The 15,982-nt window shown below is 35.5% G+C and overlaps 1 protein-coding gene across 3 annotated transcripts in view; it reads right to left on the reverse strand.

The window, feature by feature from the left end:
• USP33 (ubiquitin specific peptidase 33) overlaps positions 1–15,982 on the reverse strand; it is a 63,405-nt gene that overhangs the window by 17,236 nt on the left and 30,187 nt on the right. For 2 of the 3 annotated variants that reach the window (XM_042997620.1, XM_042997622.1), the window contains exons 9-16: positions 12,038–12,116; positions 10,153–10,570; positions 7,899–8,039; positions 5,811–5,926; positions 4,317–4,489; positions 4,117–4,211; positions 3,457–3,490; positions 465–510 (exon numbers count right to left, since the gene is read on the reverse strand). In XM_042997620.1, the coding sequence (XP_042853554.1) occupies positions 465–510; positions 3,457–3,490; positions 4,117–4,211; positions 4,317–4,489; positions 5,811–5,926; positions 7,899–8,039; positions 10,153–10,570; positions 12,038–12,116 (1,102 nt within the window). The remainder of the gene's footprint in view (positions 1–464; positions 511–3,456; positions 3,491–4,116; positions 4,212–4,316; positions 4,490–5,810; positions 5,927–7,898; positions 8,040–10,152; positions 10,571–12,037; positions 12,117–15,982) is intronic. The other variant, XM_042997623.1, reaches the window with a different exon arrangement.

Consider the following 15,982-nt stretch of genomic DNA (forward strand, 5'->3'; position numbering starts at 1 on the left):
GGCTTTTCTAATTTTATATTATACCTGCAAAATCCTATACTGTCTGATTAAACTGTGTTCAACACAGTTTTACAGATAAGGGCACTTAGTTGGTATGTAACTATTTTTTTTTTAAGTTTATTTTATTTTGAGAGAGAATGCAGTAAAAGCAAGCAGAAGAGGGGCAGAGGAGAGAGAATCCCAAGCAGGCTCTGTGCTGTCAGTGCAGAGCCTGACATGAGGCTCCATCCCATGAACCATAAAATCACAACCTGAGCCGAAATCAAGAGTCAGCTGCTTAACCGACTGAGCCACCCAGGTGCCCCATAAGTCAGTATTTTAAAAATGAATAATCCTAATAGGGTATATGAACATAACAATTGGTCAATAGAACCACTCCGTTCTTCAACCATGCTACACTGTATTATGTTAATGTTTTACGTTCCTGTAACACAAAATGAACTTAATTCTAATAAAGCCCATACCTCAGGAAATTTTTGTACTTTACAAAACTTTACTCCATTCCTTAATCTGGAAAGAGGAAAAAAAAAAAACAAATTTAAGTAAACCTGTTTCCCATATGAATCTACAAAGTATTTTTAATTTTTTTTTTAATGTTTATTTCTGAGAGAAAAAGAGACAGAGCACAAGCAGGAGAGGGGCAGAGAGAGGGAGACACAGAATCTGAAGCAGGACGCAGGGCTCACTCACAAAATGTGAGATCGGACACTTAACCGACTAAGCCACCCAGGTGCCCCAAAGTATTTGTAAATATACAGCAAAATATTTTAGAAAACATAGGGACAAAATATGCTCACTACTGAATTATACGCTACCCATTTTTTTTTTTTTTTCAACGTTTTTAATTTATTTTTGGGACAGAGAGAGACAGAGCATGAACGGGGGAGGGGCAGAGAGAGAGGGAGACACAGAATTGGAAACAGGCTCCAGGCTCCGAGCCATCAGCCCAGAGCCTGACACGGGGCTCGAACTCACGGACCGCGAGATCGTGACCTGGCTGAAGTCGGACGCTTAACCGACTGCGCCACCCAGGCGCCCCTATACGCTACCCATTTAAAAATGCATACTAATGACAACAAGGCTATCATTCAGAACAGGAGAGGAAAAAAAAGAGAAAAGAGAAAAATGAAGAAGAAAAAAAATACTAATGAAACATTGGAGTCTCTTAATTAAAAAAAAAATATTTAAGCTATCAGTAATAATAATTCAGGGAGTTAGTTCTTTGAGGAAAAAAAAATTTTATATTTACTGAGAGAGAGAGAGAGACAGCAGGGGGAGGGACAGAGAGAGAGAGAACAAGAGAGAGAATCCCAAGCAGGCTCCAGGACTAGATCTCACAAACTGTGAGATCATGACCTGAGCCAAAATCAAGAGTCGGATGCTAAGCCAACCCAGGTACCCTGAAAATTATTATTTTTTTTTACATTTGTTTATTTTTGAGAGAAAAAGAACATGCACACACATTAGGGACAGGCAGAGAGGGGGAGACAGAGGATCCAAAGCAGACTCTGAGCTAACAGCCATGTGGGGCTCAAAACCACAAACCATGATATCATGACCTAAGCCGAAGTCAGACGCTTAACTGACTGAGCCACCCAGGCACCTCCTGAAAACTACTTTTTTAAACAAATGTGTTACTGTCTATGGCCTGGCTATGCCTTTATAACATCCAGATATCAAGTAAAAATGAGTAAAATAAAATTCCAATATATTATATTGGCCAATATATTATATATTGGTCAATATATTATAACCTTTATTACTTAAATTTTATTATTATTATTTTTTTAATTTTTTTTTAACGTTTATTTATTTTTGAGACAGAGAGAGACAGAGCATGAACGGGGGAGGGTCAGAGAGAGGGAGACACAGAATCCGAAACAGGTTCCAGGCTCTGAGCCGTCAGCACAGAGCCTGATGCAGGGCTCGAACTCACGGACCGTGAGATCATGACCTGAGCTGAAGTCGGCCACCCAACCGACTGAGCCACCCAGGCGCCTCAAATTTTATTATTATTTTTAATTGAGGTATACTCAACAGATAACACTGAATTAGTTTCAAATGTACAATATAATGATTCAATATTTGTATACTTTGCAAAATGATCACTATAGTAATTTTAGTTCACATCATGTGTCACCATATATAGTCACAAAATTTTTTTTCTTGTGATGAATGAAAACTTTCAAGTCTACTGTCTTAGAAAATTTCAAATATGAAATACAGTATTATAAACTATAGTTGCTATGGTGCACATTATATCTCCATGACTTTATTTATAACTGGAAACTTATACCTTTTGATCCTCCTCACCCATTTTTCCCACTTTCCAATCCCACTCTGGCAATAGAATCTTTACTCTTAAATGTAGAAACAAATAACTTGAATTAAAGGGTGGTTAGTATTAATGAGTATTAATATATACTTGACAGGTATCTACGTTGGATTTGGGGCAGATGCAAGGTTCTTTTCCACCTTCACTAGTATCTTTTTCCTAGTTCATGTTGCTTTTCAAGGAAAGTTGCCCCTCCAGGCCAAATCCCTCTTCATCTATTAGCTACAGCTTCAAGGAGACAAACTAATAAATACTTCCCAATTCATAAGAGGTGTATGTTTTTCTAGAAAGTATAAAACAGCTTTTAATCCTTACTGACCAAACAACATACCATTCCTTTTTGGCATGACGAGAACCAATAGCTACAGATCAACACTTCCCTGGAGTTACTGCTAAACAGTAAGATGTTTGTTATTATGAAGGTTCTAGTTCTTATTAGGATCCCATTATTTTTCTCTTACAGAGATTCAGACAAATTTCTCAGTTTACACAAACATATCTGCCTTCAATCCTCCAATTACTTTTCTTTTCTAACTTTGCACCACATAGGCTTAAAAGCTTGAGTTTATTATAAGACTTTTAAAAGGCAGCTAGTAGTAGATGTAAAGAAACAATACCATACTTTTCTTAACTTTCTATTCTGCCATCATACAACAGGTAACATCAAAGTTGGTATAACCTTTCTGAATTTTATACAGATTTGAAACTATGTGTCTTTATAGTCACTTTGACATCCTGAATCTAGCCTGTTCATCCAGAAGAGAATATTGCCCTATTTATGATGGCAAACTCATATAATGAAAATGTGTATTATACATCATAATATATGTTTTATACCATATTTAGAAGATGTTTTATGCAAAATTATATACTTATTTTATATCTCAAAATACATACAAACTTTCACATCTTAGATAAGCCTATTAAATTTGTTAAACTTTTACCTCAAATTTGTTTTACAGAAGAGCCAGTCTCCCTATTTTTACTAGAACAAAGCTTATTAGCCTTTATTTTTCTAAATAAGGTGCAAAATTAACTCCACATACCTAATTCAAGTGACCAAGAAAAATATCATTTATAATACAAAACATGCGATTCAAAGCACTATCAATGACACTTACTTTTTGCATTTTTCACAACTGTACATATTGTCACCTGGAAATAGAACAGATCTGGTCATTCCTCTCAAAATAAAAGTAAGTTACTGTATTTTTTTTTTTTTTGGTTCTGCAATTCTTTGACTTTGCCGTATGCTGATTTTGCAGCACAGTAACACAAAGCTCACATTTTTTAGTCTCTGCTCAAGAATCAATTCATGATGTTTACCTTGCCTAAAATACCCTCTCCTCTCTCTCTTTTCAACCTTGAAGGCCTATCTCAAAAAAATACCCTTTCCTGACTTTACTGACTGCCTGTTATATATTCCAGCAAGGTGCTGAACCCACAAAAAACAGTGGAAAATCTTAAATATTATGGAGGAATTCAGAGTACTCCTGATATACAACATTTATATGGGTTGAATTCCCTTCTTTGAATCCCTCACCATATTGTCTTATACTACAGGAATTTGTATCAATCATTTCAGGATATGATTTATGTTATTTATATTTATATTGCCATGGTAGATATTGGCAACTATGATGATGATATATATGGGCAAGTACTGTTTAAGCCACCTTAAAACTTAGCTTTTATAAACACATTTTATATTTAGTCCCACTAGTATTTTAGATCACTCAAAACAATTTAGCCATAGTTGAAGACTAATTCATATTTCTTACCTTTTAGTTCATCTCTGGCAAAGAAGGCAGCAAGACAATCTTGCAAGGTTACTACTGGACCCCAAAACCAGCTAGGAACACATGAGACAACAAACCTGAAACATTATTGATAGAAGAGAAAAAAAAAAGGAAGTGTTCTGCCAGTACAGCAGAAACAGCAGCTATAACATTCAAATAGTACAAGGAAAATGCATACATACCTCTTCACATATTCCATGAAAAAAGCTATCCACCCTTGTGGAGCATATGCTTCGCCACATGATCCTGCTTTGACTATAGAAGTTGGGTGACTGGATGAATGCAGCTTAGCAAGGTCTTCCTTGCCAGGAATTGGCAAGGACAGATCTTGAAAGGTCTCGAGGGTTACAGACACCTAAAATTGTTTCGTGTTTAAAATGGGATGAAAATAATCCAACACATTTATGAGAACAAATCTTAGACTGCAAAGCAATTTATAAGCAAAAAACCCCCAAAATATCAGTAACAGTAATAGCAATGGCAAAAACACTTGCTCTGTACCAGGTGCTGTTCTAAATTTAACCTTCACATAAATCTTATGAAGTTACTACTAACATTCCCATTAATCAAGGACACTGTGGCATAGAAAAGTACATCCAGCCACAGTAGCTTGAGCTCCAAACTCGTAAGAACTATTACTGCATTTGTTTTTGGAAATGACGTCTCATGATGGTTTTTAAAAAGATGTAAAACTTGGCATGTAACTTTTAAAAAGCTGAAAACAATTCAAGATAATCCCATTTAAATATTTGGTACCCAGGGGCACCTGGGTGGCTCAGTCAGCTGAGCGTCCGACTTCGGCTCAGGTCATGATGTCACATTTGTGAGCTCAAGTGCCACGTCAGGCTCTGTGCTGACAGCTCAGAGCCTAGAGCCTGTTTCAGATTCTGTCCCCCTCTCTCTTCCTCCCCTGCCCATGCTCTTTCTCTCTCAAAAATAAATAAACATTAAAAAATAAAAATAAAAAATATTTGGTACCCAAACAGCCTACATTAAAATGATGTAGCTCTTAGATTTGACTTAAGATCCTACCACAATAGCTGAAAACTTACTTTTGAGGGTTTTTTTAATAAGTCATTTTATATTCCTTAATTCATTACTACACTGAAACAAAACCACTCTTAAGAAAAGCTCAAAGAAACTCATAGATTTAGGGAAGATTAAAGAACTCATGATTTTAACTTATGCTCTTATGCATGAATCTGACACTACCTGTATTATCTGAGCCGTAATCTTAACAAAAGAAAATATTTATAAGCCATACCACCAAATGTAGAAGATACACTCACAGCCTTGTGCCTGTGAACAGCAACAGTTTCCCAGCATATGAATTTTATCAACCTTGGGAGGATATGCATGTGTTACCATTTATTGTTGCTGAGCAACATATCACCTTTCCATGTGACCAGAGATGAACAACAGAGTTAATTCTTGCTAATGCATGCCTGTCCAATGACAGGTCAAGACCCATCCTTTCAAACTGATGTTGCTACTACTTCCAAAAAATAAATTCTACTCCTAGAATCAATTTATGCTGATGTAAACATAAGAAATACATGTATAGCCATAAGTAGCAAGGAGAAAAAATTAAACTTTTCATCCCATTTGTCAGGTTTTTTTTTTTTTAAGACCATTTGACAGAAATTCCCTGCATATTATAATTCCCTCATACTCACCCTGTCACAAGTCAGACACTGCACTGAACTAATAATTGTTCCGTCAAATATGTCTGAAATAACACTTCGGTATTTCTTATGCTGTTTTTTCCTCTTTGGAGATGATGCAGATTGAGCTAGGATTGAAAAACAAGTGAAGAACATTCTTTTAAAAGGTAGTTCCTTTACCATTTTCTCTGGAATCCTTAACAGTAAAATTTACTATCCTAAAGTAACTTGTCAAAGTACCATTCAAGAGAATTACTTTAAAAAAAAATCCCAAGGACGCCTGGGTGGCTCAGTCAGTTAAGCATCTGCCTCTAGATTTCGGCTTAGGTCATGATCTCACAGTTCAGGAGTTCAAGCCCCACTTCAGGTTCTGCACTAACAGTGTAGAGCCTGCTTGGGACTTTGTCTCTCCCTTCTCTCTGCCCCTTCCCCACTCATGATCTCTCAAAATAAATATATAAACTTTTTTTAAAAATCCCAAAAGAAGCCAAGATGAAATAGAAGGGAGGTTCAGTCTCTCCAGCTTGACTTCAATCAGAATAGTTTTGCTTTTCCTTGTTTTTGCATCCAATAAGGTATTATTTGAAAAAGGGACTTTATGGGGAGTCTGGGTGGCTCAGTCGGTTAAGCATCTGACTTCAGCCCGGGTCACGATCTCGCAGTCCGTGAGTTCGAGCCCCGCGTCGGGCTCTGGGCTGATGGCTCAGAGCCTGGAGCCTGCTTCCGATTCTGTCTCCCTCTCTCTCTGCCCCTCCCCCATTCATGCTCTGTCTCTCTCTGTCTCAAAAATAAATAAACGTTAAAAAAAAATTAAAAAGAAAAAGAAAAAGGGATTTTATAACTAAGTTTTGAGAATTTTTTTTATATATATATACATTCTGAACAGATCCTTTGTGAGCTTCCTGATTTACAAGCATTTTCTCCCAATCTTATCTTTTCAATCTCTTGATAGTGTCTTTTGCCAAGAAAATTTTTAATTGTTTCTGTTATGGATTTTTTTAAAACTTTGTCTTCTTTGTGCTTTTTTTTTTTTAATGTTTACTTATTTTTGAGAGAGAGACAGAGCATGCACAAGTGGGGAAGGGCAGAGAGAGGGAGATCCGGAATCCGAAGCAGGCTCCAGGTTCTGAGCTGTCAACCGAGAGCCCATATGGGGCTCAAACCCATGAACAATGAGATCATGACCTGAGCCAAAGTCAGACATTTAACTGACTGAGCCACCCAGGCGTCCCTTCTTTTATGGATATTGCTTTTGATGTCTTAAAAAAACTATTTGTCCAACAAAAGGTCATGAAGACTTTCTCCTTCCTATGTTTTTTCCTAAGAGTTTTAGAGTTTTACATTTTGTAATACTGGAATTCTCATACATAGCCTAGTGGGAATGCAAAATAATACAGCTAAACTGGAAAACAATTTCATACAACATTAAGTATGAAACTAACATAAAACCCAATAACCTCATTTCTGGGTGTTTACTCTAGACAAATGAAAACTTATATTCACACAGAAACCTGTACACGAATGTTTATTGCAGCATTATCCACAACTGCCAAAAACTGCAAATAATTCAAATGTTCTTCAAAGTGAAAATGAATGAACAGCAGTATAATCACACAATGAAATAACTACTCAGTAATAAAAATAACTATTTAGACATGCAATGTGACTGTATCTCAAATGCATTACAATAAGTGAAATAAGCCTGTTTCAAAAAACTATGTACTGTATGATTCTATTTATATGACATTCTGGGAAAGGCAAAACAATAGCAATAGAGAACAGATCAAAGGCCTAGGGTTTAGGGAGGGGTAGGGGGATGATCTAATTACAAAGGGTAGTTATGAGGGGATTCCTTGGGGGTGTTGGAACTGTTCTATATTCTGTTTGTGTGGTGGTAACAAAAATCTATGCGTGTGTTAAAATCCAGAACTCTACACCAAAAGAGTGAATTCTACTGTATGTAAATTTGTGCCACACACACACAAAAATTTCAAATCATGGTTATATAAAATTATGCTGTCAATTTTAAAGTACTAAATATTTCATAATTAACACTTTAAATTATCAAAACAAAGGAACCTGAATAACTGAAACTTCTACCTTTTTTGTGTGTGGGTGCCAATCCTGGCCACAAATTGCCTGATTTAGGAGGGCTTGCTGATAAACGTGGATTAACACCTTCATTTGATGGGAGGATCTGTGATGTAGACAGGTCATTCAAATGGACATCAGTAATATATTCTGTAATATTTAAAATTTGTATTATTACCTTAAATAGTAAAATTATCCCACTTATCAAATAATATTAATTAATTTAAAGGTTTCTTCATTTGAGATTTTAAACACAATTCCCATTAATAAATGTCAAGTGAAATATTTGATAGACAAAGTTCTTGCTAAGCAAAATAACAGTGATTTTCCACCTAGGAATCCAAATAATGTTTGTAACACATTACTGCACTAGCAATTTAGGAAGTGAGCAGTGGTAACATAAAGCCAAAGAGAATTGTATTTGTTCTAATTTAGTATTTTTTAGTATTTATGATAGTTTTTAAAAAGCTTTGAAACTGTAGGAGAAAAAGATTATCTTCTCAAACTAACATAATAATCAAAATCTAAGAAGAAACTTAGGCAGAATCATAAATTATTTTATTCTTACAGTGATAAAAGGAAATACATCCCTTTATCAGAAAAGAACCTTTTTTAGAATGAAATTATGAATCAAGAAAATAAAAACTTCATGACCACTATCTTGACAGTTGTGCTGTTGGAGTCCTAGTATATATATACAATACAGATTTCAGGGCAAGGGATTGTGCTCAATAAGTATCTGAAGAAAAAAGAACTGTTCATAAGGACCCTGAAACTGAATGACTTCAGAGATTTTTCCAGATAATGCAAAGTAAGTCACCTTTATTATTTTCACATAAGCATTTCTCACGATTCCAACCATGACTAAATGAAGACTGCGTAATATTAGAGGGAGAAAGAGTAGGAGACTCACTCACCCTCTCTGAAGGGAATAAAGTTAGTATTATCAAGGTCAGGGAATAAAGTTAGTATTATCAAGGTCAGGGAATAAAGTTAGTATTATCAAGGTCAGGGATTGGCAAATGTTTCCTGTAAAAAACTTGATAATAAGTCTTTCAGGTTTTGCATCCTATATACAGTCTTTGTCACATTTTTTAATCAGGTCTTTGTAAAATGTAAAAGCTCAGATCCCTGATCTAGCTCATCAATTAGTCACCATGTATAAGAAAAAGCCTGCTACGGAGCAATAAAGAACCACTAAGTCCCTTAATCAGGCTTTCAACAAGGGCGGGCTGAACAGCAGTCTACGGAAGCCTAGGCTGTCTTTCAATATTTACTGACCAAACAACTTCCAAAAGCATCTAAACTTCTAAAATAAGGCCACTGTAACTAAGGAGCCTAAAATGCTTTCCTGACTTCCCTGACTAGAACACCAATATGCACCACACACAGGTGAACCACTACTATTCCTGTGTTCAAGGAAATATCCTTTTCCTCAAGAAGAAATTTTGGGCTCATTCAATACCTAAATAAATTGTTTACTAGTTTTATTCTTTTCAAATTACAAAAGATAAACTTTTTTATGTTACTTGTCTGCCACTTATTTTAAGATCAAAGAACTTAAACTTCTGATGGTTTTTAACGTGCTTTGGAAAATTAAGTATCACACTAGGCCAAGATAAATTAACTTTTGAAGAAATAAAGGTAAAATGCAAAGCAATCTAACCTAATTATCTTTCATCTGGCCACTTGCTCTTTTCAAAAAAAAAAAAAACAACAACAAAACACTAGTATTCTGGTAATAATCTATCATAACAGGATTCATTATAGTTAAACTGCTATATCAAAATATATGCCAAATATTTCATAGCTGATAGTATTCCAATGACAGTAGTCTAAATCTAAAAGTGTGTAAGATTACAGAATTGTAATTTGAGTTATTTTGCTTTTTCCCCAGGATCTTAACAGAATCCACATAAAATGACATTAACTTAATATTCTACATGCAAATATTGCTAAACTCTACTACTTAGCCCAAAAGTAACAACTATTTTATTCCTGCTTTCTTCAAACTTGATCATATCCTGCACATAAAATATTAAGCTAATCAGTCTATTTCATTTTTTATGCTAAATACAGACTGGGAACATTAACATGTAAACTAGAAATATGTCTGATTTCACTCACAGGCCATGCTAATTTTCTCTCCAAAAATCAGAAAACAGTGAAATTACAAATATAATACAAATAAATACAAATATGCTATCTTGTACACATTGTCTACAAATGAAACACTATCATTTTCCAATTATTAAATTGTCACCTGAAGCTCTGCTGTGTATTTGCACTTTGACAGTTTCCTGGTTGTTCAAGTCAACTGCTTCAGACACAGAGTCTCTGTCTTTATCTAACTCTCCTTCAGAATTTACTTTATTAATCTTATTGCACATCTTCTCTTTTTGCCAATCTTTTGACATTTCTGAATTGTTCTCATCATCCTGAATTAACATTGTTGTTTCATTATTATCTTCAGAAAAGCCTTTAGAGCCATTTTCATTTTCTGCTTTATCACTGCTGCTACAAGATTCACAGGACTGAAAATCTACATCTGACTGGCTCTTGTCCTCTTCCATGGTCTCCTCAGTCGTTATAGTTTGAGGATCCTCCTCAACCTCCATGACCTGTTCTTTTAATTCTTCATGAAGCAAATCCATTAAACACCGAAGGAATTCTTGAGCATCCTAATATATAAACAACACATATTACCACTTCATTAAAAATATGTGTATGTAGAAACTTAAGAAAAACTATACAAAATGTGCTTATCAACTGATTCCTAAAGGTGTAGTGTTATACTGAGGAAACACCAGTTAGTAGAACATAAGGCCCTGAAGAAGTAATAGGAAGCACTGAGTTCTAAATAATTATATAAATAAAACAAAAGTAATTTAAAAACTGAAGATGATCTGGAGGTCAGCTTTTAGTACTGCTGCTATTTTTTAAAAATGAAGAGGCATTTAAAAAAACACAACTGGATTTGCCTCATATGACAATTAGAATTCAGAGATGTCCTAAATTCAAATATTTTATCAGTTTGGCTTAAAATTAAAGCTTTCCAATCTTGTACTACATCTCAAAGAAAAATCCTTAATCAACCTGGAATGCTTTTTGAAAATTTGTGGGTACCGAGATGTGCAAAATGGGTGAAGAAAAGTGAGAAGCACGGCTTCCAGTTACATAATGAGTAAGTCACAGGGATGAAAGGTACAGCAAGGGAATATTACTAGTGGTATCCTAATAGTGTCATACGGTGATAAATAATAGCTACATAGTAGCTATACTTGTGGCAAGCATAGCATGATGTATAAAATTGTGGAATCCCTATGCTGTACATCTGAAACAAATGTAACATTATGTATCAACTATACTTCAATTTAAAAAAAGAAAAGAAAGAAAGAAAATACAAATTTATAAATTTATAGACCAACTCACATCTAAGAAATCAGTCTCTGGTGTCTGTGCACCAGAAAAAATTAACAGGGAACAGGTATTATTTTGAAAAAGAAAAATATGCGAGGGTTAGGTGTTAATATCAAAGGAATATATAAAGTTACAATAATTGAAACTGCCATTGGTACCACTTCAACAAAACATAGATCAATGCAATGAATCAGAAAGCCCAGAAACAAACCCTATAAAATATTAATGTAAGCATAAAAACTAAAAAAGAAGAAATTTCTAAAATCAGAAAAGAAAATTCTTCCAAATCTGTAGTCTGGTACAATTAGTTAGCTATTTGTGAAAAAAAAAAAATAAAATTTGCACTGTAACACAAAATAAATGACAGATGCAGAGAAGAATTAAATATTTTAAAAATTAAAGCATAAAATATAGGTGAAAATTTATCTCTATATGTGTAACTTTTTGAAGCTAAAAGCATTAGAATAGAGACGTATTTATGCACTCCAAAATTTAACAATTTCTAGAAAAACATAAAATTATGAGAAAGGTGGAAAAATATAAGCAAAAAAATGACAATAGGCTATTATTGTCAGTAAATAAACACACAAGAAAGGATGACCCAAGACAATGGACAAATAAATTATAAAGGAAGAAATACAAAAGGCTCCATAAAAGCATAATGCATAATGGCATTTTTCAAACTTATTAAACATTAAGATTGTGAATGAAAAAGAATGAAGACTTACCTGCTGAGAATACCCCCGAAATGTTGGATTTACTGTCTTAATTCCTTGAAACAGAGTAGTAGGAACAACGGATCCTGGCCTGAGGAAGATAACATTTTTAATGAGAAATCTGTGATGAATGAAATCTAAAATTTTTACTTTTTATTTTAGTAAGTAACAATCAAGAATTCAAGCTGTAGGGGCACTTGGGTGGTTCAAGACTTCGGGTCAGGTCATGATCTCGCAGTTTGTGGGTTTGAGCCCGCGTCAGGCTCTGTGCTGACAGCTCAGAGCCTGGAGCCTGCTTCGGATTCTGTGTTTCCCTCTCTCTCTGCCCCTCTCTTCCTTGTGCTCTGTCTCTCTCTCTCTCAAAATAAATATTTTTTGGGGCGCCTGGGTGGCGCAGTCGGTTAAGCGTCCGACTTCAGCCAGGTCACGATCTCGCGGTCCGTGAGTTCAAGCCCCGCGTCAGGCTCTGGGCTGATGGCTCAGAGCCTGGAGCCTGTTTCCGATTCTGTGTCTCCCTCTCTCTCTGCCCCTCCCCTGTTCATGCTCTGTCTCTCTCTGTCCCAAAAATAAAAATAAAAAAAAACGTTGAAAAAAAAAATTAAAAAAAAAAATAAATAAATAAATATTTTTTAAAAAGTTAAAAAAAAATAATTCAAGTTGTTAATGTGTTTCACAAAGTCATTAAAAATTGCCCAGTGTTATGTTTCATAGGCTCACCAGAATAGCTTTATATTAAGATATACTTAAGACAATTAAGATATATTTTATAGCTCTCGACCCTAATGACATGATCATGCTCTATTTTTCAAAAACAATTACAATTACTTAAAACAAAATTCTAATTATTTTAAATTCCTGGGATAATTAAGATAAATATACCTAGTACATTATCTAAATTTTTGAATTCTGGTTTTTTTACTTGAGTGTAATTGACATAAATAAGATTTTAATTTCTTTTTAAGTAGACTTCACGCCCAATGCAGAGCAAAATGCAGAGCTTGAACTCACCACCCTGAGATCAAGACGTGAGCTGAGATCAAGAGTCAGACACTTAGGGGTGCCTGGGTGGCTCAGTTGGTTGATCGTCCAACTTCAGCTCAGGTCATGATCTCACAGCTCGTGAGTTTGAGCCCTGCGTCGGGCTCTGTGTTGACAGCTCAGAGCCTGGAGCCTGCTTCGGATTCTGTGTCTTCGTCTCTCTCTGCCCCTAACGCACTCACATTCTGTCTCTGTCTCTCTCAAAGATAAATAAACATTAAAAAAAATTTTTTTTTTTAAAAGTCAGACACTTAACCAACTGAGCCACCCAGGTGCCCCAGATATTTAACCACTTTTAGAATTCTGTACTGACACTTCTGAAGTCTGATAAACTTTCAGGAATTTTAAGTTTAAAATACATATTCAGGGCAAAGAAGCTTAAAAAACAGCAGTTAAGGGTTAATTCTAGCTATAGAGTCTGTAGCAGCACTGGATAACACTCAATAGGGATAAATGACAATGGAGGATTCTGGCTCTTTAATGTTCATAGCCCCAAGGAACTCATTAAAATCATACTCTTTTTTTTACATGAAAATAAACTCAAAATGGATTAAAGACCTAAATGTTAGACCTGAAACAATGAAATGCCTGAAAGAAAATACAGGCAATAATCTCTTAGACATCACCCTTAGCAACATATTTAGGGATATTTCTCCTCAGGCAAAGGAAACCAAAGAAAAATAAACTATTGGGACTAAAGTAAAAAGCTTACACACAGCAAAGGAAATCATCAACAACAACCAAAAAAGCAGCCTCATAAATGGGGGAAGATATTTGCAAATGATCTATCAGATAAGGGTTAATATCCAAAATATATAAAGACATTATACAATTCAACACCAAAAAAAAAAAAAAAAAAAATCTAAAAGATGGGCAGAGGACTAATCAGAATGGCTAGTATCAAAAAGACAAGAAATAACAAGTGTTGGCAAAGATGTGGAGAAGAGGGAACCCAAGTGCACTATTGGTGGGAGAGTAAATTGGTACAGCCACTCTGGAAAACAGCATAAAGACTCCTCAAAAAATTAAAAACAGAAATAACATATGACTCAGCAGTCCCACTACTGGGTATTTACCCAAAGAAAATAAAAATACTAATCCAAAAATATATAGGCACCCCTATGTTTACTGCAGCATTATTTACCACAGCCAAGATATGGAAGCAACCTAAGTGTCCATCCACAGATGAATGGATCAAGATGGTATATATACAATGGAATATTTGCTCAGCCATAAAAAAGAGTAAGATCTTGCCATCTGTGACAACATGAACGGTCCTCAAGTTTATTATGCTAAGTGAAATAAGTCAGAGAAAGACAAATACCGAATGATTTCACTTATATGTAGAATCTAAGAAACAAATGGACAAAACAAGCAAAAAAAAAAAAAAAAAAAAGGCTCTTATTTTTTTTTTTTTCAACGTTTTTTTATTTATTTTTGGGACAGAGAGAGACAGAGCATGAATGGGGGAGGGGCAGAGAGAGAGGGAGACACAGAATCGGAAACAGGCTCCAGGCTCCGAGCCATCAGCCCAGAGCATGACGCGGGGCTCGAACTCACGGACCGTGAGATCGTGACCTGGCTGAAGTCGGACGCTTAACCGACTGCGCCACCCAGGCGCCCCAAAAAAAGGCTCTTAAACACAGAGAACAAACTTGTGGTTTCCAGAGGTTAGGTGTGTGAAGAGGATGAGCGAAATAGATAAAGGAGATTAAGAGGTTCAAACTTCAAGTTATAAAATACGTAAGTCACAAAGTGAAAAGTCAAGCATAGAGAATATAGTCAATAATATTCTAATAACATTGTATGGTGATAATGGTGACTACACTTATCATAGTGAGCATTAAGTAATGTATAGAATTGCCCAGTCAATATGTCACATACTTGAAGGGCACCTGGGTGGCTAGGTTGGCTGAGTGTCTGACTCTTGGTTTCGGCTCGGGTCATGATCTCACTGTTTGGGGGTTCAAGCCCCATGTTGGGCTCCACGCTCATAGTGCAGAGCCTACTTGGGATATTCTCTATCTCTCCCTGTCTGCCCCTGGCCACCCCGCGCACCCCCACCCCCACCCCCCCGCCCACACGCATGCCCTCTCTCACTCTCAAAATGAATAAATGAAAGTTTAAATTTTTTTTCATGTTTATTTTTTTGAGAGAGAGAGCATGAGCGGAAGAGGGGCAGAGAGACAGGGAGACACAGATTCCAAAGCAGGCTCCAGTCTCTGAGCTGTCAGCTCAGAACCTGACATGGGGCTCGAACTCACGAACTGTGAGATGTGAGACCATGACTTGAGCCAAAGTTGGACACTTAACAGACTGAATCACCCAGGTACCTGTAAATAAATGAACGTTTAAAAAAAATGTTATATACTTGAAACTAAGATAACAATGTGTATCAATTACACTTCAATTTAAAAAAAAAAAAAAGAAAAGCCATTTTCTTTTCCTAGCATGTTAAATCAAAATAGTAACAAATTTTTGTTTGACTTAAGAGATGCTTAGTAGGGGGTAAAATATCTCAAAGAAAACTGAGGCACTTAGGAATAGGGGAATGTTAAAACTTTAAATACTGAAATTTTTACATTACAAATCAAGATCTCAAAAGTCTTGTGAGGTTTTAAAAAAAAAAAGCTTTATGATTGTTTTCTTTACAGATAAGGTTGAGCAGTTAGGACTAATGGTAAACACAATTTTCTGAATAATTCTAAAACAAAATTAGTAAAATATTACATTGAACAATTATTCTTCTAATGCTACACTTTACAGGAAATAAACATAAGCAGAAAAATGAACATTCACCTAAGTATTTATGGTCTGATTTTAGCGTTGTGAGAATGTCTACTCCTGCATTAAAATTCAAGTGTCAGTAATAGCAGCTTTAGCATTTCGACTTATCTGCAGTCCAGATACTTCATTTGG

Source organism: Panthera tigris, chromosome C1 (assembly GCF_018350195.1).
Source record: "Panthera tigris isolate Pti1 chromosome C1, P.tigris_Pti1_mat1.1, whole genome shotgun sequence".
Lineage (NCBI taxonomy): Eukaryota > Metazoa > Chordata > Mammalia > Carnivora > Felidae > Panthera > Panthera tigris.